Raw genomic sequence first — 23138 nt, 5'->3', positions numbered from 1 at the left:
GTGTCTCCACTGTATCTCAAGGAAAATAGGGGTAGAGAGATCGCGTCAGGTGCTATAGGTTTTACAGGGATGAAGCAAAGTTTCATGTTTGGAAGGAATTTGGATCGTGCCGGATTATCCCTCACCCAATGGACTCCTGGGTCTATTTTGACCGATGTAAACTATTTATTTCACAGTCGTGAGGTTCTAGATTTTAATAAATAACAATGGATGGAGCAAGGCGACCCTAACAGGCCCTGCCTCAGACGTTGCTCAAGGAGTGTATACAGGATGTCACACCCCTGGTAAAAATTTTAATGGGAGATTTTAGAGGCCAAAATAAGACGAAAATCAAGAATATCAATTTCTTGCTTGAGGCTTCGTTAAAGAGTTATTGAAAAATTAAATTAAAAAGTTTCAAATCATTTTGAAAAAATTATTTTTGAACAGACATTTTTAAAAGTCGATATTTAAAGTATTTTTACACAAAAAAATAGAAAATATTGGAAAGAGGAGCCTAAGTGACGGGTAATAAAAAATTGATAGATTTTAAGTATTATCATATATTTCTCTTGACGTAATTAATTAGCTACATATTTACATGAAAGAAACTATACGTGTTTTATATATATATATGCATTCGTTCGCGTATCATACATGTATATTACAAAAGTTCTTCATCCGCTGCGAATTCGTATCGATCCTCCGCGATTTCTAAGAAACTGGATCCTCTAAGAACATTCGTACCCTCTTTACGTTTACGGTCCATTGATATGAAAGAACGTTTCGAACAACAGTCCTGCCAAAAATTGTCCGATAGATAATTTCAAAATACTATGATGCCAGTGGAAGATTCCACAAATTTGTAAAATTTGTCCATTCAAACGATTGTAAAACACGAACGTTACGACACCAATCGCTAACAAAAGCTAAAAGAAACGTACTCGAAAAAACCGCCAGCGGTTTCGACGTCTTCGACTTAGGACCAAACGTTAATACAGAGTTCCTATCAAACGCAACCGATGGACTAGCGTTTCGTTCCAGGCTGTGGACGACAGCAACGAACTTCTTAGAGCTCCTCCATCGCTTCCTCCCTCACGCACCCCTACATTGCATTTCGACGTTCCACAAAATGTACATTCTTGGCAACAGTTACGCGGTCTACGGCCCAAGCACCGTCCCCGGTTCGCCTTCCCAGATATTTACAAGACACACAAGGCTGTCAACAGTCCCATCGAGGCCCCACAGTTAATTGTCCACCTTGCGTAGCACCTCTTCCGCCTTCACTCTGAGCACCTCGGCGCTCTGCCTCCTGATCTCGTCGTCGGACGAGGCCGAGTCCTCCTCCTTGTCGTGCTTCGAGCTCAGGTTCTGCGGTAGATTCTGCACACCCAGGTTCAACGGATGCCCGTGCAAGTGGCTCCCGAGCGTGTGCCCGTTCACGTTATTGTGGTTCAACGACGTGGCTGGGTTCAGGCCGACCGGAAGTACCGTACCGAGCGACGCCAAGTTCTGCGGCAGGGGTAGTCCGATGTACTGCGACAAGATCGCGTGCAAGGGGGGTAGTTTCGGCGCGCTGGCCGGCCACGGCGGTGGGAACACCGGAGGGATGAACCAGGGAAAGGCACCCGCTGGCCCTCCCGATGGATCCGCACCTGGCACACCGCCGGCGGTTTGTAGCAAGCGAGCGTGAAGGGATAACTCGTTCACACCTGCAATCACACCGTTTTGCAGGGATTTTAGTACGTTGTTTCTGTGAATTCGGAAAGAGGGAGGGACTGGGAGCCTCGTTTGACCGTTTGCGGTCCAACCTACCCCGGGGACAAGCAATACGACACACTCGTGTGGTCTGGGCAAACTTTGAAGCACTCAAACTGATACAAACGTTAATTTTTTCAAAGTATTCGATTATTCAAACAGCTTCAATATTTGACCAAATTTGTGGTATCCAAACTGAGAAAAACGCTCATTTTTTCGAAATATTCGATTATCCAAATAGCTCAAATATTTGATAAAACTTGAAGTATTCAAACTGAGAGAAAAACTAATTTCTTCGAAGTATTCCATTACTAAATAGCTTGCATGTTTGATCAAACTTGAAGAAATTCGATCCGTTCAAACGTTTAAAGAGCTTGATTGTAAAACTAATCACTAAACTTTAAAATCTAAGGCTTCAGAGAGTGAAACAACCCAACAGTGAACAGTAGACTAAAAGTTTGTCTTACTTTGAATATAAAATCATCCCCTAAAGATTCGAACACTTGTAGCTGAACATCCAGTTTAAGATCAGAGCTAAACACTGATTGCATTGATGATCCTCTGTTTTAATGTGATAAAGCTATGTTTGCGTACGTTTGTATCAAAATTTCTCGCAGTTAAATAGACGGAGACTTCTGACTCGATGGAATTACTTCCGAGGGAAGTAGATACGGACGATGAGCGGGGAGAAAAATCAGTTTGGTGTTCCCTGTCGAAATTTATCCGCTTGTCCCCGGGATCGTCGCTCGCATAGGAATAAGTTTCGTCGAGGGCACACGGACAGGCCGTTTCATGAAAAATTAAACGGTCAAGCTTCCGTCGCGCATCGTTCGCATGCGACGGCGACGATGGCCGACACTGAAATTAGATGTAATTGGCGCCGATTGCATCTACCCTTCGTAACTTTCCTCGCGCCTCGGCTGCTCGCATATTAACAAACAGCCCGGGCGATTCATCGCCCTGCAACCGAACCGTCGCCGTCGGGAAGGTAACCCTTTTTTTTTCATTTCCCCGATCGAGACGACGAACGGCGAACGGATGGATTAAACTCGAATTAAAATTCGAACGGTCGTGAATCTGGCCGCGCACTCACCCCTTTGTTCCGCGTGCATGAAACTGGTGTCTCTGCCCAGCGCCTTCTCTTTCTTCCGCCATTTTGCGCGTCGATTTTGGAACCAGACCTGAAACACACAAACGAGCAACTTTAATCAATGATCACTTTGAACCACCAACGTGTTATTGTTTACGATGGAAGAACGGTGATAAAATTATAAATAATCTTTAATAAGTATCCCATTGAATTACCTAATATTCAATCCGAAGCTAGAATTTCTTAGATGCTATGGACTACAGTGTATTTATAATTAATACACTCTTATTTTGCAAAATTTCTTAAAATAAAGATATTTTTAAAACAGCTGTTACGAGAAAGTAACTATTCACGAAAAGAAAAATAGAGGAAGATCTCTGATAATAAAATTCGTGTAAAAATTTCCCAAGACGGTCGCATCGGAGAATCCCTGCAGCGGCGAAACAGTTAACAGAAGAATGTTTTTCATCCCTTAGCGGTTCGTTGGCCCCGCGCGGGCTCACGCACACCCCCGGGGACACTTGGAAAGACGGTGGCATGTTCGAAATTCATTCCGCCTTGCAACAGACATTACCGTAACGCGGCTCCGCCTCCCCCGTTCCTCGGATCAAGGGAACAATCGTCGCGCGAAATCATCGAATTATTTCTCGGAAGAAAATACGCCAGCGACGCATGAGAACCCCAGCCAGCCGTATCAGAGCCACCCAACAAAAGCTTGCTCTCGAGGTTGATTAAGCTAATTGTTAACAATTATCCTGATTTCCTCCGTACCCCTAAGTGGCAGCAACCCCTGCCCTCGCCCCTCGCCATCCTTCCAAACCCCTGGCACGCCGTTACCGCTGGCCCCGTTGCCATATAAATGCTTTCGCTTTCCGCTCGAGCTGCTCTGATTTTTCGTGGCCACCGACAGACCCCGCGAAAGAGACAGAGAAAGACCAGGAGATTGCATTTTACATCCTGCCTCTATTGTGCGGAGAATCCAGTGCTTTTCAGCTGACGCCGGTCACCAGCCATCGATCCGATACGCGTGGATCCTCGGACGGTGCTCCTTCCCGCGGTATCTTTCCTTCGAAGGCTCTTTGATCGTTGATTAGAGACTTATAACCATTAAGAAATTGGAATTATGTAAAAAGAAACAATTAAGACGAACATAGATGATGTGTCTTGGAGTAATAGAGGCCACAAATGTGATAATTTATTACGTGGATGGTGAGTCAACACGACCAGAGGTAAACCAAGCCAAATTCTGCTACAGCTCGCGAGAATTTAATTAGTAGAGGACAGAGAATTCCCAAAAATTAGATCAACGTATCCAAGATTTCGAAGTCTTTTCTAATCCTTGTCATCGGAGAACCAGACTCCGTCTTCATATAATTGCTCTGGCACGTGCTCATCCTCTTATGGGATTACAATTGCAAGCACTTGCGATGGATGATCTCGGCGACGCAACTTTTATCGCTGTGATGCTGAGAAAATTGGAACAGGTTACACAATGTTCTTCAAACGGGGCATTTAATCAAACTGGTAAGGGAATTTTTGTCAGAGATGTTTGAAATCAGATGGACAGGAAGGTCAGCCTTTGTGGCTCACCTAACACCTGTAGATTTTTTTCTGGGACGTTCGAGTTGGATGATTTTGAGTAATGATTAAGAGTATGTTCTGGCCATTAATCTTGATGGCTCAATATTGTCTCAAAGAAATAAACACAGACGAAAACATTCAAAATTTTGTTTACAAAGAAGTAACCCATGGTTTTGTTAATTTATTACGCTGAATGAGTAAAAGACAATCAAGATCAATTTTCCAGCAACCTTTGTATTAACCATAATCGTCACTGTACAATAAATTGTTACGTCTGTCAAGATATTTAAGATTCAAAGTTGGAGAACGATTATTTTATGAATATTTTAAGATCCATTGCGAAAAAATTTCATTTTCTCAACGACTTACTAAAATGTATCCATTTCAAAAAGCAAGAAATATTTATATATAAATGCTTTTCTTAAACATAGATTTACGAAACTCATCTTCCTGGTCCCCCTTCTCGTAGATAATTTTGATACATTTAAAGTAAAGTGAATATTGTCGAAAATATGTTCTCAATTAAATGCAACTCTCTATATGCTTAAAATAAAAATATCAGAGACATAATTTTAACGTTAAAGATTAATACAAATTTATTTTAGTATTTAAAAGGAAAGACTCTTTGAAGACTGATGCTTGAAAATGCATGCTTGATCCACGCCTGGTTTGAGATATGATTTTGTTATCGTGACGTGGAAGAAATAGACTGGCGATCGACCCGTGTAACTTTGAAAATACATCGACAGATATTTAAAGAGCAAGTGGGAATATCGTTGAGCGAGCACGGAAAATCGAGGGAAGTTTGAAAGTGTCCGCGAGCGTTCAGTTGGCGGAGCAACGAGGGAAAGGGAACGAACGTCGCGAGGCCGGTGCGGGAAATTCAATTGCCTAATTGCTGTTAATTATTTAATCGCTCCTGAATACCCCGCTAACGCCTAAGTGCTCGCAAACCTTGCAGCGCGTCATTTAAGCGACCCAGCGCGAACCCGAAAGTTTGAATCCCCCATCGCGCCCGCACAATCTCGGTGTAACGTTTCCACCATCTCCGCCGCAAATTTCCTGTTCGCGCTCTTGCTTTTTCAATCTTTCAACTTTCTCCTTACGCGTGTACAAAACGATATAAAAAAAAACGGTCTAAGACTTTGGGGCCCCCGATAAACCAAATGCCCCCATCAACGCGTATCCTAAAATCCTATCGATTGAAAAATCTGCTTGAAAGATCCAACAGTCGAGGAAAAGAATTTTTCGTGGATAAGTAAATCGAAAGTGTAGAATAAATATTTTTTTTTTAATGATCGTTCGTTATAAAGTAAAACAACTTTGAAGATTTATTAATTATAACTTGATATTTTCTTCTTCAATTCACGAATCTTTCGTGTTAATTATCAAGATTGCTTTTCAAGAATTCCTTTTTCTTTCGGTCGCATAAAATCGATCAAAATGGTAGACACCGTGAACCAACGATCCGATTTAATAAACTTCGTTTAACCTTCGCACATTGAATATGTGAGATTATTTTTTCATTCAGAGATTAAGTTTTTATCGAGTGACCAATAATGTTCGACATTAACATTCGACAATCGCTTCAATTTTATAACGTGGTAACCACTTTTCTTTTCAATCAATTTCTGCACTTCAAACTGTGTAACCATTCAGAGAGTTTTCGCGGAAAAATAAATTGAAAATTTACAATAAAGTTTTTCCTTCGACGGTTCGTTTTTTAGGAAACCAATTCTGAAAAATTCGCCGTGCACGCGTGTACCTGACTATGACGGGTTTGTCGAAGTACGCTTTAGACAATTGTTACGTCAATTTAGATATATACAATTGGTAAGAATCGGTGAAATTCCAGGTACCACGAAAAAGTCTGAAAAGTTGAACGAAAAATTTTTGGAACGTTCCAAAAGTTAGAAACTAGAAAGAATTTAGAAATATAAGAAGCGTTCTAGTAATTATTCATTTAACCCTTAAGTGGATTATAGGGACCACAAGTTTACAATAATAATTGTTTAATATATGTCAATGTAATTTAAAAATTTATGTAATCCTCTATTAGTTTATTATTTTTCAAATGAAAGTTGATTTCCATTTAACAATTTGGTGAAAAATTAAGTAAAATAATTCAGTTGAGATTGAGAGCTCACTTAAGGGTTAATTCTAGGCTCAATTACCAATTTTCTCCTAGGCTAAGAATATAATTTTTTGAAAAAATATTCATATCAATCCAAAACGTTATCCACAAAACCCATAGAAAATAAGTATTACTCATAGTGATAAGGTTAGTCATAAGCGATACTCCAAGAAGATGACGAACTTGTTGACTCCTTTATGGGGTAAAAACAAATGTGTCATACACCCAGACCTAACCCGGCTGTACCTAAACCAAAAATTATAAAAGCGTACCGCTCCTGGCCCTCCGGACTCATTTTCACGTTTCATCTTGTAAAGAGTGCATCAGTGTTCAGTCTCCGAATAAACCTTAGAGTATATCCTGATATCTATGTCCGAGTGCTTGAACCTTTCCCAATCTAAAATCAACCTAATATTGTGATGCCGCAACTATTTGGACGAGTCTGCAGCTTACGGCATAACAGTACCACCTGGGTGAAGAGTTCTATTAACAAATCTTGACGCTGAAGGCGCGGATTACCAATTTCGTTCGAATCTCGTCGACGGTCCATGGGATATAATTTTTTTGAAAAAGTGTCCGTATCAATCGAAAAACGGCGTCGTCCGTCGGGAAAAGCGAAAGCGAGTCTCCGATAGTAGTGTCGCGCGGAATAGGAAGCGGGCAGAAACGGTTCGCGATTCTATTACCATCGGGGGTCCGATCGTCGATCGAACGCGATACATCGGTCGGCCATTAATACCGAAAAATGGGTAATTTCGCATCTGGAATTGAGGGCGGCGAGGGAGGAGTAGCGGAGGATTTCCTAGATTGAAATAAAGTGGCCGTGGCACCACTGCGCCGCGGCGGATCATTTAGCGGTTTTGTCGAGCGACGGCCAATTGCCGGCATTGTCGCTTGGCTGTACCACAATGGGCCAATCGGAATGCTCTCTGTCTCTTTTCAACTCCGTTGCCACCCTTCGACGACGGCTCCATCCACGACCCTTCTCTTCGTGGCACACGCATACACACAGCCCTGTTGCAGACCGTGCACGGCGCTCTTTCCCGATCCTCTTCCTACCCTTCTTCTATCTCCGTTTCCGTCTCTCTTACGCCCCTGTCGCGACATTCTCGCTTTGTCGCGTACCCGCGAGGGTGTTAGGACGGTTACGCTAATCGAGTAACCGATTTCCATCCATGGAAAAGTCATAATTTATGGCGCGGCCGCCAATACCCGGCGCAGCTGTCCCCGTGCCGATTCCACGTCACGTAACCCGTGCTCGTTTCGCGGACGATCAGGTTGATAATACAAACGAACAGGGGAAAAAGGGTGGGTATTTATCGCGCGCGATCGAGAGCTCGATCGAGGGCCGAAAACGCGCACCCGGTCGCCATTCGGGTTTCGCGCGCTAATGATTCCACCGTCCTCGTCCTTAATGCATTTGTTAATGGAGCTATTTTTTTTTGTTCCTTTTTTTTATTTTTTTATTTTTTTTTTGTTCGGATTACCACTTTATCGCAACTACCGTTCTTGCGCGTCCCGACGCACTCGAAACCGAACGAGCGCGATCGTGGACGGGAGTAGGAGGGGAAAAAAAAAAAAAAATTTCAAGCAGATTAAAACGCTGTTGAAATCGAGAACACCGCGTCCGCCTATCGTTTTTAACCGGAGGTACTATCGATCGAGTAATATATAAAAATATAGAGTGCGCGGAAAATGTATTGTTTAAAAGCGTTTGTAAAAACAAATATTAAAACGTTGCGCGTGGGCGTGCGTGTTTGACGTTATCGAGGGGCGGGAGGGAGGGGGGGGGGCCGTTTCGTATTTATCGTAACATGTAAATTACAATTGTACACGTTAATCCCTTTTCGTACTTCTTCCGAACGCCTACCGCGATCTATTTTTTTTTCTTTTTTTTTTTTTATCGACGTCGAAAACCGGGCGCAGCTGGGCTCTCTCGCAGCCGTTAAAAGGCGCGACTGGAAAATAATTTCAAAGCAGATTACGACCCCGTACGCTCTTTACTGTTTGACTGGCTCGTATGAAATTAATCCTCGTAGCATCGGGGGCTGGTACGGCGTATTTTCCACGAAATTATAGACGTCGAAGAGAAGCGGCAGATTTTCGGTACAATAGTGTGTAATTAGTTGAGAGGCCCACGCTGTGGTTGCGGCTCACTCAGCGCCGGCTTTCTCCGGGTTCGAATATCAAGCTCGAAAAGCTGACGGCGCGCGTGCAGGGGTTTAAAGACAATTTTGAGTACCTTCTCCTACTACAACTTCATTAAACTCGTTGACCAAAAATCTCTGGACGATTCGGGCGTGCTCGGACGAAACGGAAAACTTTACCAGACGTTCGAAACTCTAGCTCGACGATCGTATCCAATTTCTACGGACTGTCGAAAGAAAAGAGTCTTTGAGGGTCCATTTCTATTATGAATCGTTGATTTTATTAGGTCGCGTGACCGTTCGTGTTTCTTTATAAGAATATTATTATAAATACTGTCAATTTTATGTAGGCTTCACTTTGATGATGTACACGCCATTTTGATGTACGATCTTTTGTTGTCTTTTGAGTGATTTAAAAAAATTTCTTTGTAATACACCTTGTAGCTTGTTTATTAAGAAATCGGTTGAGATTCGGGACATTAAAATAAGAAAAAAATTCAATCTTTTGCAAGAATTCGATATCGTGGATTTCTTCATCGAAGAAGGAATACTTCAGCGCCCAAGATAAACGATAAAAACCAAATTCTGATAAAGAAACGTTTAAATCCACAAAATTCTACTGAACTAGAAGTTGCTCTCTTCAATTAAAAATAACTTTTCTCAAAAACGAAGTCTCGTACAAACTTTATTCTACGTTTTTGATCTATTTTTCCTATCTTCGTTTCGATCGAATCACCTTTGAAATTTTGATTAATTTAGAATAACTTGCATCAGAGTTCGACGTCTTGGAATCACGACAGATCATTTTGAAAAATAATACAACCGTGTGTGAGAAATAATTGCCTTAGTTAGGGAAAGAACGAAAGCAAAAGAAGTCGCAAGTAGTCCAGCCATGCGTATGGTCAGACGAGACATTGGAAATCCTTTTGGATTCAAAATTACGAAAACTGGAGGAAATTTGGTACTGTCGGGGAACAGAGGGATGTTAAATTTCGATCTTATCGAACTCACCTGAACCCTAGCCTCGGTCAGCTCCAACCTTATCGCCAATTCTTCCCTGATGAATACATCCGGATACTGTGTATTCTCGAAGGCCTTCTCGAGTTCGTGCAACTGATAGGTGGTGAAGGTTGTACGGGACCTTCGAACCTTCCGTGGCCGGTCTGATTCCCCTAGATTCAGGGGATCGTGCAGAGCATCGTTTATCTGGTGATCGCTCAAGTGACCGAGTTCCGTGTCTCCGCCATCACCGATCGCGTCGGACGAGGTCGCATGATCTGGAAACAAGTACAAGAAATATAATTTATTTCTCGTTACGAGCTCACATCACCCGTAAATTTATTAGAAAACGGTGACTTTCGGTACAGAAATTTTATTCGAATAACATACGGGCGAATTAAAACGTGAAACTATGAAACGTTCACTCGATGTAATAGTTATTTAGATGATAACTTAATTCGAACGAAGAAATCCTTCATTTGTATACCTGATAAGAGTTATGAGTTCGGTAATATATTTTATAAAAACTATAATTTAATAGTGAATGACGAATTTATAGTGGTGCCTAAACGACGTATGCTCTCATCTCTTGCCACGTTTCGTACGGTGCAAGGGTTTGTATACACGCTGTTTGAAAATGCCTGTCCACTGTTAGAGCACGTATATATACTTCTTTGTATTCGAAGGGTGAATTGAATGACGTATTAGTACTTCAAAGGGTAAATCTAGGGGATGAAAGTTAATCGGCTCCAAAATACTAGACACCTCATTTCAATGATAGGGAAGTTACATTGGAATGGTGGTAGAGAAATATTATGGTGCCCTAACCGATCAAAAGAAACAGTCTTAATTTATCAAAATACAATTTAATGATAGAATCAATGAGAGTTTTAAATTCATTAAACAGTGAAATGAAATATGTCCTTAAATTCAACCCTAAGTGCCCGAAAAATACAGATAATGACTTATTTCGAATTTGATTCAGTTCTGACCCCATTTTGTTAAATTTGGAAATAAAAAAAAGTTACTGGGGGGGCCAAATCCGGTGAATACGGTGAATATTGTAATAATTCGAACTTTAATTCCATGATTTTGGCCATCGAAACTGTGCACCCGTGCATTGTCACGATGCAAGAGGAAGTTTCTTGCTTCGATCGACAATAAAAATAAAACCATGTGGGAGATATAACTGAGACTTTGATAGCTGTTTAATGAGTCATGATGCTTACTAAAAACAAACCGTTTTCGATTTTCTAAGGGCTCATTGAACAACGTGCATTCAAGCCTCGTGCATTCAGCCAGAAATATACACATTGGTTCAAAATTTGATATCTCGCCGTGTCCCGAATCTGTTTCTCGAGTCGCTGACCGAAGATCATCCCCCTGTGGACCACAAGCTAGCGCTATTATCGAAAGATTACCCTCCCCGACGATCTGACGCGTCCCGAATATTTTCGCCGATCGTTCCCCGATCTCAGGAAAAAAACCAAAGGCGTCAAAGGCTGACCACCAGGGCAAGGGCATCAAAGAACCTTGTGATACCGCCATTGCGCTGCAGAGACACGAACGAACGACGTTAAAAGCTCCGGGGAGAGGCGCGCGTATTGAACTCCGACCGGATTCGCGTATCAAACGATCGCGGGGCCTTCGATGCTCGAGAGCAAGAGAGGATCAAGGCGATTAAGCCAAATCGTCCGCACTGCCAAAACGAAATTGACGTTTTGCTGATACACGCGGCAAGCGACGAGGAGTGGTCCATCGAAGGCTGCAGGGAGAGGGGGAGTGATAGACGCGGAGGGGGGGGAGTGGGGGAGGGTTTGGAGATGCTGCGGGGTCGGTGTGGGTGCAATTTCATTTTTAAGCCGCGCAACGACCGGCCGCCCGATGTACGCCCCGATACGCCGATGATGTCCGATCGGCGGATTTGCCAATTTTAAGCCTCACCCGTCGCTTGCATTTTTTTGTACATCCCGGGCCCGTATATGAAATATGACGCAACGATGCGAGCCTGTACATTATACCTACACGCTCGATAGTACTTAAAAACCGTTGCCGTCAGTGATTAGCAAATATCACGAGTGCATGTCGTACACTGTTGCCCCCCCTCCCGTGTCCACCGCCGGCCAACCTCCCCCCTGTGATGCAACCCTTCCAACCGTAGCCGTGAAACACACGCTACCGCTGCTACGATCCTCCCTCTCTCCACGACCCCCTTTTTTTCTCTGCTGTCTCTCGTTGCTGGTCGCTGGTCTGTTTTCGTTGTCCTTACCGGTGCATCGATACCAGCTCCAAGGCTCATTAGAGAAAACTACCGTTTTTACGTATCCTTCGCGGCCGGGATTACAATTCTTACGGTTTAAAGTTACGCGGAGATGGTAATGCGATAGTCGCACTCTGGGGGTATTAGATCAGGGTGAGGATGCTTCGAAGGACTCTGGAAAGTACAGTCAGCAAGTTAGGAGAGTCTCCTTTGTGAATTTCTGTTTAACGAGATCCAAATACTGGCGAAACGCGGCCAACGCGATTCGTGTTTAGAGTGAAATTAATTGCATTCTGTGTGCATCGATCTTCTCTCTTTCTGAGCAAGGTCGTCTTTTAGGAAATCAAAGGAGATAGATTGGATGTTCCCTCTGACGTGTGAAAAGTGCAATGTCTATGGCACCCACGATCACAAATCAAAGGGGTTGATATAAGACATTTGCAGGACAAAAAATTTTAAAAAATGTTGGGGATTTGAGACCTTCACGACCCTGGTCCATTTTTCCTGAGCGTATCTTTTGAATCTTCAATAGTTTAAAAAATAGTTTATCGACATCTGAATAATATTGTCAACAAAGCACGATCGTCCACCACGAATCGGTCGCCAAGATGGAATCGAAGAAATCTCACGCGTTCAAGCCATCGGATCACCTATTATATTTTCATTAAATATTATTCCGCATTTAAGTAGTCAGTTAACAGTCTTTTCTGCACCCCTCTCTACCACATCTTGCATATATTTATTTTCGTTGGACTACCTTCTGTTACACCGTCGAACACGAACCTACAATGATTTAAAACGTAGCGTTGCAAGTACCTTTTCAACGTCAGTTCCATAAATTTTTGTGCAGCCGACGGTAAATTGAATTTTAAAACCTGAACTCTGGTGCACGTCCGCCAGTTGATGGAACTTTCGCAGTAACCCAAAATTATCATTATTAATAATATCGAATAACACAGAGAGACGGCGGCGTTCATAATTTTTTCGTACAAAAACCGGCCAGTGCTGCATAATAAATGTTATAGAAAATCAGAGAATAATCCGCGAGATATTAAAACGGTAAGAGGAAATGAAAGTACCTCATTTGATTACTACCACCCGGCAAAGGGGTGGTGCTTTTTAATACGTGCGCATATTACAGCCGTCTCGTAACGGGATGTCTCGTGTACAAAAATTGCGCGATTATTTCTAGAAAAGACACGGAATCGACAGAAATACGGCCGTGTAAAATCCCATTTCTCCCGTTAAAACAGTTTATTATTTCATAAATATACATTATAATAATCTAGTCAATATTCCGTGTGCTTGCTTTTAGCTTCGACTAAACATTCTTTATGCTATTAGCCGTCTTGCCACCCTTGAAAACTATTTTCGACACTATCACGGTACGCAATTTTTATTTTTCCTACGAGTTCCACTTTGCTCTAATGTTCATACGTAGTTTATATTTATAACTTCGAACGCAGATTAGGAACGCGAAAGCGTTATCAAAACAATTTTTTGTCGCGGCTTGTCGAGAATTATAACGATCTAAGCGGGTTAAATGTAGCAATTAGCGATCGTATCAATTTGGCCAGGAGCGTGCACCGAAGACGGTGAAAAGCCGATTCGATCAGAAATCGTCGCTCGAAATACGACCGGGAGGGTGAGGGGGACCGAGAAAACTCCAAGTTCGTCATAAACGTCGATTCCATTTAATTTCTAACGCTTCTATCTAATTAGAGATACGACAGTTTGGATTTCGCTGCGGACCAAAATTACTCGTGAAATTAGATAATAACGCGATAACGACCACCGAGGCTGGTTTACACAGTTTCGGTGTCTGTCTCACTCCCCATTCACCCTTCCACCTCAGACGGGTGCCGCTTCCATCCACCCCATACACACGTTTCCCTTGAACTAATTAGACGAACATTTACTACTCGTGCGTAATAACGTTAATCCTACTTTTCGGTGCAGCTCTAACCGGCAGTTGCGTAGGTTGCTGCGAAAACGTTCGAACGACACACGCGCATCGATTACGCCGAAGAGAAAGAGAGACGAACCGGTATAGCTACACGCGTACGTGTGCACGTAATCGCACTAACATTTACGCAAACAAACGTCGGGATAATCCACGATGAATAGAGAGATTTTTATGTTTTCATGCTAGGGCACAATGGGGCACCCACTTGATGCCTAACTCTCCGCTGCTTTTTATTAAATCTACGGACCCACCGATAGGGGTTGGACCGGGGAGGGTGGCACCCGCTGAAGGCAGTTCGCGGCGCGAAATTAAAGATTTATTTACCGTGCCCCTGGTGATGACCACATGCCCGATCGTTTCGACTCTAACCGATGCTCTCGGTCTCTTTGTCGAAGACATTCAACCGACGATACTCGCGTCTGTTCAGTTTCATCGCGGTGGTACCACTTTGCTTGATAAACTAACGTTTATAACCTAAACGAAGGTGCAAAGATTTTCATTTAGAACGCTTCAAATTTTCTAAAACTCATTTCTATCGGTTCCTCTCCGCTGGAGAACCTACTTTCGATCCTCGAGCGTAACTCTACGTTACGAAACCAAATATTCCCACGTCAATTTGTCGAATTTTGTCGAAAGTTTCATGTCATCTACGTAGATGCAAGTTGTGCTAAATTTCATGATTCTTAAGTAAACCACTCCAGAGATATAAAATATATATGACTTGTTGATACGTACAGAATTTTGCATTTTCCATCTGTAGAAGCAACCATAGGAAGTAGACTAAGTTTCATGCTTTACAAAATTTCCACTTGAAGCAAACTAAACATCAACATAGGGCACTCAACGATGTTAACGATGTTAATCTTTGAACTTTTGTAACTTCGTGAAAAGAAGCCTTACGAAATACTCCTGGTGTTATTTTAAAGTTAGAACCTGATCCTCCCTTTTCATTTATTATAAGAAATTTGTTAAGGAAAGCTTTTTCTAAAACAAGCATTAACTCTTTCGTCAATGATTTTTTATTCTCTCAGATAACAAGTTTGATTTTTAATACTGTATTGTATAAATATAAATTGTTTAACGTTGGATTCAAGTTGCTGCCAGTGTGTTACAAATATGTTTCACAAGGTTCTTCGAAATGCTTGATGGTTTATAGCAAAAGTGATAAGCTTATTCATACATAATAGGATTGAACTAATCATTGAATTAGAACAGAGAACATTGTTACAGTATATCGAGTTGCTTGCACAGATGGAATCGAAGACGCTTTTCTCGAAACTACTTTATGCAAACATTTCGTGTAATCCATAGAGAAATATTTTTAAAATCGCTGCTTCAATTATATTGAACACATTACTGTAAATAAAATTCCTATTCGACCACAAACGGCTAAAAAGACGTTTCACATTTTGTATAGAGACAACTTAAAAAATGTACAATACTTCGAACATAGTCCCACCCCAAATAATCTCTCACCGAAGCTCTGTGACTAAAATTAATATTCCTTTACAAAAAAAAAAGTATGTGTCTTCTTAAAGTACGTACAAATTAACGTGCAAAATTTGAGAAAGCTGTTGTCGAGGGTGGCGGGGGGGTAAAAAAAAAAAATTGAGGAAGAAACGTTACATTTTAGCGTTCTAGACACAAAGACCCCCTTAATTGAATATTCGTGGTCCCGCGTTGGTGAAATATTAATTCACCGCGATTAGTTTGTCGCGCGGATCGCATCGGCAATCGTCCCTGCAGAGACGGAGAATGAAGTTTCTCGATTACACAACCCTTTTGACAACACGTGACCCCGGGCCGCGTCGATCCGTAAGCGAGTCCCGATGCACCGGCGGACATCCAATGCGCACGTATTATCAGACGCATTAATTATGTTAGACGACTGTACGCTCGAAATCCGCAAACACATCCTGATTTCTGCGCGCCACAATCGGACCGGACCAATAATCGCTCCACCTGTATACAGTGATCATCCGCTGTGTTCCGACTTGTATACCCACATGTATCGTGCAATTGTATGAACACGCATACGAGCATAATCGATTCGGGTTGTACGTGGAATTTGATCGTCCGGCCGATAACTCGCACGAAAGAATCTTTTTTCCACCACCGTGGATGCCCGTATAACTGCGCGACGAATTACCGCGTTAACTGTTAGGCTCGGCGCACGTCGAGCATAAAATAACATAGCGTACACAGTAACGACAATTTGAATTTTCTATTCCCGCAACGAGCCACTTTTACACTGCACTTAATACGTGAATTGATAACATAAAATTTTTTAATATTATAATTATAATAATTCAGTAATATTTCATTATAGTTATGTAAAATTGTTAAGTACGACTACTTTGTATCGATGTTACTGAAAAATATCTTTTCCTAATTAAATATTGTACATATGTATAGTTGTTTTTCTTAAACGCAAATGGGGAGTCTCTAATGCTCTAATAAGTCAGAAAATATAAATAGTCCTCGAGATAAAAAAAAATAGTAGAAATCCAGTTTGCTTCTAAGGCAAAGTTTCCTATGTTAGGAAATGGCAATTTTATTTTTGTTAAGCTTTTCATCGGAACGAATCAATTAGCGTACACCGAGTCGTTCACTTATGCAGATAATTCGTTCCGGAGCTTTTCGTGTAAGTCTAATGCGTGTGAATACGGTATATCAGAGGGGAAATAAAAGTGAAACCTTGGTTGAGACTAATGCGGTACAAATAAGGGGAATGTGAAACAGTGTCGATTAATTTCAGTTTAGTCACAGACTTTTCGGAGGCTGACAATCCCCTCTGGACCTGATCTTTTGCCTCAAGCTTCGTTACAAAAGTTAATTAAAACTACACAGACCCGTACGTGCTCTTTTATGGAAGGAAAAATTGAAGAAAATAGGTCTTTTCGTACGTGAATACGTTCACGTATACTGATAATACACGTAGAAGTACATAAGTGGAAGCATAATCGAGAAACTCGAGACCGTGTAACTCGAGGAATCTCTCTATTGAAGGCATGCGTGTGTTCTCGGAATTCTTAACTAAGTTTCGAAGGCACAATTCTATTATTAATATACAGGGTGTATTTTAACATATAGGGTCTCCTTCGACCGCGAGTTTGGGGGCACAAAACAATGGAAAAGGCTCATATTACCCTACTCGACTGTTTCCAAATTATATCCACTTTTGTGGTACATTTCAATCGCAAGCTTAATTACTTGACTTAATATCTGACTGAATTAATATCTTCTTTGAATAAAGAACAACTGTTAAACAATCTTTTACTAAAAAACTGACTTCTTGACTGAATTGTAACGACTTATAACAGATTATTACAGTTGACATTCGAACAATAACACAAGTTGTTTGCTTACAATTCCCACTGATACTGAGACATCCAATTAGTTGGAGTTGTCGTTAAGCTGTTGATAATTTTAACGTTGTCATTTTAATTCGAATTATTTTCTCCTGCACATATATCGATAATAAATAAATGCAAATTTCTTTCGAGTGTCCGCCCCCAAAAGTTGATAGTCACGAACAGCTAGCAGGCCACACGACAGACAACGTATTGAGAAAAATAAGGAGTTTATAGAACATTGTATGCAATTTAATAGAACCAGTTATACTAACTCGGTTTGCGATTAACCCTTTCGTTACGACTGAACTGACCTCACAGCACTGCCGCTGAACGTAATGGATATCGGCGGCGCAAATAGCGCGTGTTGCTCCATACTACATAATTCATCGTGTCTGCGTTAGTACAAAATGATAGCCAATAAATTTATGGCCTTTTTATATATTAATATACACCAGCCTCGAAATAAACGGTTCGAGAATTAGAACTGTATAGAAAGTACGCAAGAACAATCTCCCAGCAAAAAGCCAACGCATAGCGTCGTGCGGAAAGGGTTAAAAATTGCTAGACACGCAAAAATGGGTGTAATTTTGGAAGAAGGTCAAACAACTATGTTCGTACGAACTTTTTCAATTTTCTTTTGTGCCCCTAATCCACCGTAGAAGCGGATCCGCCATGATCGATGCTCCACGTACCATTCAGAGTTGGGTTTTCATTCGTGAATAACAAATACAAATTTTAAACTCTGTTTAAACGAAAGACCAATTCGTTTAAAAAAGTGTAAGTTACCAAAGAGTCTAAATCTAAAGTTCCATAATAGAAAATGGTCCAACTCGAGGGCCATTATTTTTCAATTTCCACGCAACATTTTTACGGGACGTTGGACGGCTGTGTGCGTTAGATAATGAAAATTTCAGCGTGGATTAGACGGTAAGACGAGTGAAACTCGCTGGGAAGTCGACGCGTTAACGACAACTCGTACCGCATCTCCGCGGGCAAGATATACATCGCTGGAACGGATTATACAAGGTCCGGACTTTACGCTGGAAATCTAATAAAATCCTTAAGAGGGTTTACGGGTAATACGTTCGTCGTTAAACTCCCCGGGATGATCGTTTGAGCAAAAAATTGGCGTGCGCAACTTTCTTCGCGGAAATTTAATAAGTGTAGGTTTACGTAAGTTTATTAATTTCCCATGGCGTTCGGTGGACGATCGAGTTAAAGTCTTCGAGGATCGTAAATACGCTACACGCCCTTGGTCGCCGTTAATAATTTACGCGCATACGCCGCTCTCGCGGCCCCACACACGGTAACTCGAGAACAGAGAACCCGTTACGCGCGCCCGTTAATTGTTACGTTTTAAAACAAACTTTTCGTGTCGTGTGGACGTCGCGATCGTACGTCGCGGCGACGTTGTACGAGAAAACGGCGTAATTTATCTGGGAATCGTACACGTGACGATGCAGGAATTAGATTCGTTAAACGTAATCGCGGTTTCTTGAGAAATCCACCGCGTTGTTGTTAGAAAATTTTAATGAAATAATTGCGTGATCGTGCGTTCGCTCAAGTCCCCGAAGGGAAACCTGCTCGCGAACAAGCGTGCACATGCAGGCGTTCGCGTGCTATAAGTCACGTCGTAAATTCACGTCGCGCTGATCGTCGCCGCAGATTCGAACCCCGACCTAATTAGCCTTTTAAAATGCTCACGGCAATTAAGTAACGCGCGAAAGGAGACACGGGAAAAGGTGTTACCGCGAGCGACGATGACTCACGGGGGGGGATCCGGATACGCGAGATACGTTCTCCGGGTTACGAAGATCCGGATCGATCCGTTCGATCGGCGATTTGGGAAATCGGTGAAACGACCGTTCGCTGAATTGGCGTACAATTACCGTATCTGATGCGGGGGGACGATGGGTTAACGCAGATAACCCACTTTGTCTCAGTTAGAAACTTTTTTTTTTCATCGCAATCGCGACGCGGATCGAAGCGAGGGCAATAAAATGTTGGTAAATGAGACCTTAGTTTGCTTAACGATATTAGATACTAGATAACAATACAATATTACGCGGCGGTTTATTACAGTCGAGCAAATCGACGCCTGACGGCCGCAATCGTTGCTTCAAACACGGCAGGAACGTAATTGATCGAGCAAACTATTTTCTTTCCGTTACCGTCAATTTCTCACTCGTTCGACACGGAACCACGACGTAATTGCAACGGAAGGGGGAAGATTCGTTAAACTTATGGCAGTTTGCTACACTGGAACCGGTATTTTCTAACCAGAGGTTCCGTTAGAATCGTCCTCGCTCGTTTTTCCCGCGCGAAAAAAGTAATCGTACCTTCGTCCTTCCCGTGGCCCAGGATCTGGTCGATGCTGTACACGTTCCTCTTTTGATTGTATGTTTGCGCCATGCTTCTTCGCGGCAGCGGCGTCGACGGCGGAAGTCACTGTCGCAGCCGTGCCGACCGGCAACCGGAAGTATCGTTCACGACCGATCACTGGCGAAAATTACTCCCCGTCCCTGTCCTCGTAGGTGGTTGACGTGAATCGTATTTCCCGCTGGTAACCGCGGCTAGATGGAGCCTCGCGGGAAAACGTCCTTTGGCGCGAACGAGAGGGTGAGAACCGGTACGGTGTCGCGCGCGAAACGGAAACGGCGTCGAAAAAATCGCGAGACGAGAAACGTCGGACCGTCGAGCGAGATCCACGCGGCTCTGGCTGCGAAAAGAAAATGCGTCAATCGACGGCGCACCACGAACTGGCTCGTCGGACATGAAAGCAGCCCTTAATATCGCATACTGCCGCCCCACCTCGCAACCCCTAACACCGCCATATTAGCCTCCCCGCCAATGAGGGCGCACGCTTCTCACCCAAAGCCACCCCGCACTCGGGGGTTGAATGAGGCCTGGGCGGGGAATATTTTGCCCTTTCCGCGTAAATCCCCGGATTTTTTTCCACCCTCCTCCTACCCCCTCCCATCGGAGTCTTCCTCCTTCTATCCGATCTGCCGTTTCTCTCTGTTCATCACGCCGCTGCTACGTATGTCCATCCCATTGTCTGTCTTTCGTTTTCTAGTCCCTCTCCTCGGTTTCGATCCGACCGGCGGGATATTCCTTCCGCTCGCGGGAACGCGGTATTATTTACCGCGTCTTCGGGGTGTACGCGAATTTTTACGGCCGCCCGTGATTAATCGCTCTTAGCTGACCGGGGAACCCTTCTCCCGTCGGTTCCTTTTTGTTCGACCGCGGCGGGAGAAAGTTTAATTCGAGCGACACGTACAGATTTGGTCACCCGACATTGCGCCGGGCCTTCGGTAACCGTACGTAACGTACGGTTAACGTACGATTTAATTACAAATGTACGTAGTATTTAATTTTGCTTAAATTTATTCGTACGAGGAATGACCATAAGAACGAACAGATTTGCGAGTATAAAAATTTGTGGATTTTAATATGTTCCGCAGTTATTCAGCAGTGTGTTCTACATGCAAGACTGAGACTAAAATGTTGTATAATAAAACATCCATAAATGCTTTGTTAAGAAGTTACAACAGAAATATGAACTGTGAGAGATATGATAACGCTGTTTCTTTCAATTTAATACAGAGAAAGATTATTTCAGCATCAATTCAAATGCAATGTTTGGTTGAGCATGTGTGATGAATTCTTAAGTAAAAATTTGTTGATTTTAATGTACAGGGTGATCCGCATTTCTTCAGCAATGTGTAAGACCAAATGTATAATAAAACATCCATAAATGCTTTGTTAAGTAACTGGTAAGTTACTTTGTTAAGTTAAACTGTTTCTCTCAGTTTAATGCAGAGCAAGATTATTTCAACATCAATTTAAATGGAACGTTTGGTGCGAGGAATTCTTAATCGAACCTTATTTTCTTCCTGAGCGGTTGAGGGGAGAATCTTTTCTATCATTTTTAACAAATGATCTCCATTGTTAGATGTATCTTTACATTATGACCATCGTGTAAAAAAATTGATATAATAGACACTATTCCCAACAATGGATTGTTCAAGGGGACCAAGAAATTGGCCCCCCAAATCACCTGACCTTACCCCTTTAGATTTCTACTTATGGGGCACTCTGAAGGAGAAAGTTTACAATACAAACATTCGTACAAGAGATGAATTAATTGCAAAAATGAATACCGGGTGTGAAGAGGTTCAATAAAATTGCAACCAATCGAAGTCAACAATAAATTCAATAGTACGTAAATGCCAAAAATGTCTCAACAAAGGTGGGCGTCATTTTGAAATGGAAAGATAGGTATATTCAACATAACTCTTAACAAAGCATATATGGATTTTATGTTACATAACATTTTAGTCTTAGTTTTAATTGTAGAACACACTGTAGAAGTGTCTATAGAAAAAATGCGAAACACTCTGTATAAGATTTGACGACAAGTGTAACGAAACTTGCTATAAGAGCTTGTGACGAGTCAGAGTCGCCATTGTACGACAAAAGATTAATGACAGTCATTAATCAGTAATTAGGGAACAGGGTCCGTTGCACTACCGAAGACACTTTGTCCTACGTTTCCTGTTTGGTACCAATTTGCACGGAAATTAACGTGGAAATTATATTATTTCATGTTAAGCTCTCTAGCACGAACAAATTAAGCTGTAAACCTTTCTATTGTGCAGTGTGAAAGGTACGCCTCATGTAAACGATTTTCTAAATCGTCGATTAGCAGTAATCGTACCCTCTTTAACGATTTATAAATGAAAATAGTGAAAATGTGGTCAGGAAGAGGGATTATTTTATAGAGAAAGCAATGATGCAAATATTTTAAATATAACATAATTATTAATGTTAATATGTTCTACCAATAAGATCCAACGTATATTAATTATTAAATAACGTATTTGTAACGTAGCTGTATACGTCCAATCCGAATTATACGGCTTAACCATTCGTATACAGAGCAACTTTTATTCCTTCATGAATAACGTATATTATACTCATTTCACAAATCACAGCGTGTAAAATAATAAATTTTATATTTATTTAGTACTCCTCCACAACTTCCGCGAACCCCGTAATGCACATTTTTAACGAGAGTTTATAAATTGTTTGTTAATCGATTTAAGAAGCCATGGAACGATTCGAAAGTCGATATAATTTTTAGAAAAATATCAATTTGATCTATGATTTATATTAATTGCAATATATACGTAAAATATTCTACAATGAACTTACGTTTATAGAAATATAAACGCATAGAAAAAAAACTGGATCGTCACATTTTTAGAAGCTATGTAAATTTGATCAAAATTTTGTTTAAACAGTTAAAGCAGAACCATAGCAAAATGTCATCTATCGATTTTATTTTCTATACTTTTCGTTACTCAGTATTTTTATGCATTTATCACTAAATGATGATTATATTAAGTAATAATAGTTTTATTTTGCTTATGATTATTATTCTCAGCTTAAATTAGTTTAGTAGATTATTAAATTATTAGATCACTAGATTATAGGTTGTACAGTGAAGAAAGCGTAGGCAATTATAGCTCGCTAGATAGAAAAAGGAAACATGAAGGCAAGTATTAAATAAAATAAATAATATTAATAATAAAACAATTGAAAAGATACAGTTTAGGTGATCAATTTCGCATTTGGAATGCTTTGTCATGTTACTTTAAAAATCTAAATTTTCTTATCAATGTTTTATCTAAGTTTTCCAATGTCATCTTCAAAGTTACTTGATATACTAAAAAGTCTTTTAAGCAAAGTCTATATTATTTTTGACAGGAAATAATACGGTGTTCTTCGAGCACTCGTCCAACTAAAGCTGCAAATTATTTTTAACTCTGATATTGCACTTTGGTTGACTATTTTTTACTCGAT

General features: G+C 41.4%; 1 protein-coding gene across 1 annotated transcript; it reads right to left on the bottom strand.

The window, feature by feature from the left end:
- Positions 1 to 1227: 1227 nt before the first annotated feature.
- Positions 1228 to 19682, bottom strand: LOC122405350 (aristaless-related homeobox protein-like). Its single transcript, XM_043410030.1, has 4 exons — positions 19610 to 19682; positions 9701 to 9966; positions 2831 to 2918; positions 1228 to 1691 (listed from the first exon to the last, which is right to left on the bottom strand). The coding sequence occupies exons 1-4, from the start codon at positions 19680 to 19682 to the stop codon at positions 1228 to 1230; spliced, it is 891 nt and encodes a 296-aa protein (XP_043265965.1).
- Between the last annotated feature and the right edge of the window lie 3456 nt (positions 19683 to 23138).

The sequence above is a fragment of the Colletes gigas genome, unplaced genomic scaffold (assembly GCF_013123115.1).
Source record: "Colletes gigas isolate AHSC1104 unplaced genomic scaffold, ASM1312311v1 Colletes_gigas_Sc00004, whole genome shotgun sequence".
In the NCBI taxonomy this organism is placed as follows: Eukaryota; Metazoa; Arthropoda; class Insecta; order Hymenoptera; family Colletidae; genus Colletes; species Colletes gigas.
Note: the sequence above shows the minus strand (reverse complement) of the source record. Positions and strands in the feature narration are given on the sequence as shown.

Bases quoted from the DNA above. Each gene is read 5' to 3' on its own strand.
- LOC122405350 (XM_043410030.1), bottom strand. From the start codon at position 19,682: ATGGCGCAAACATACAATCAAAAGAGGAACGTGTACAGCATCGACCAG. The intron at 9,967-19,609 runs GTACGATTACTT...ACTTGTTTCCAG, and splicing joins GGGCCACGGGAAGGACGAAG to ATCATGCGACCTCGTCCGAC. The intron at 2,919-9,700 runs GTGAGTTCGATA...TGTGTGTTTCAG, and splicing joins TGACCGAGGCTAGGGTTCAG to GTCTGGTTCCAAAATCGACG.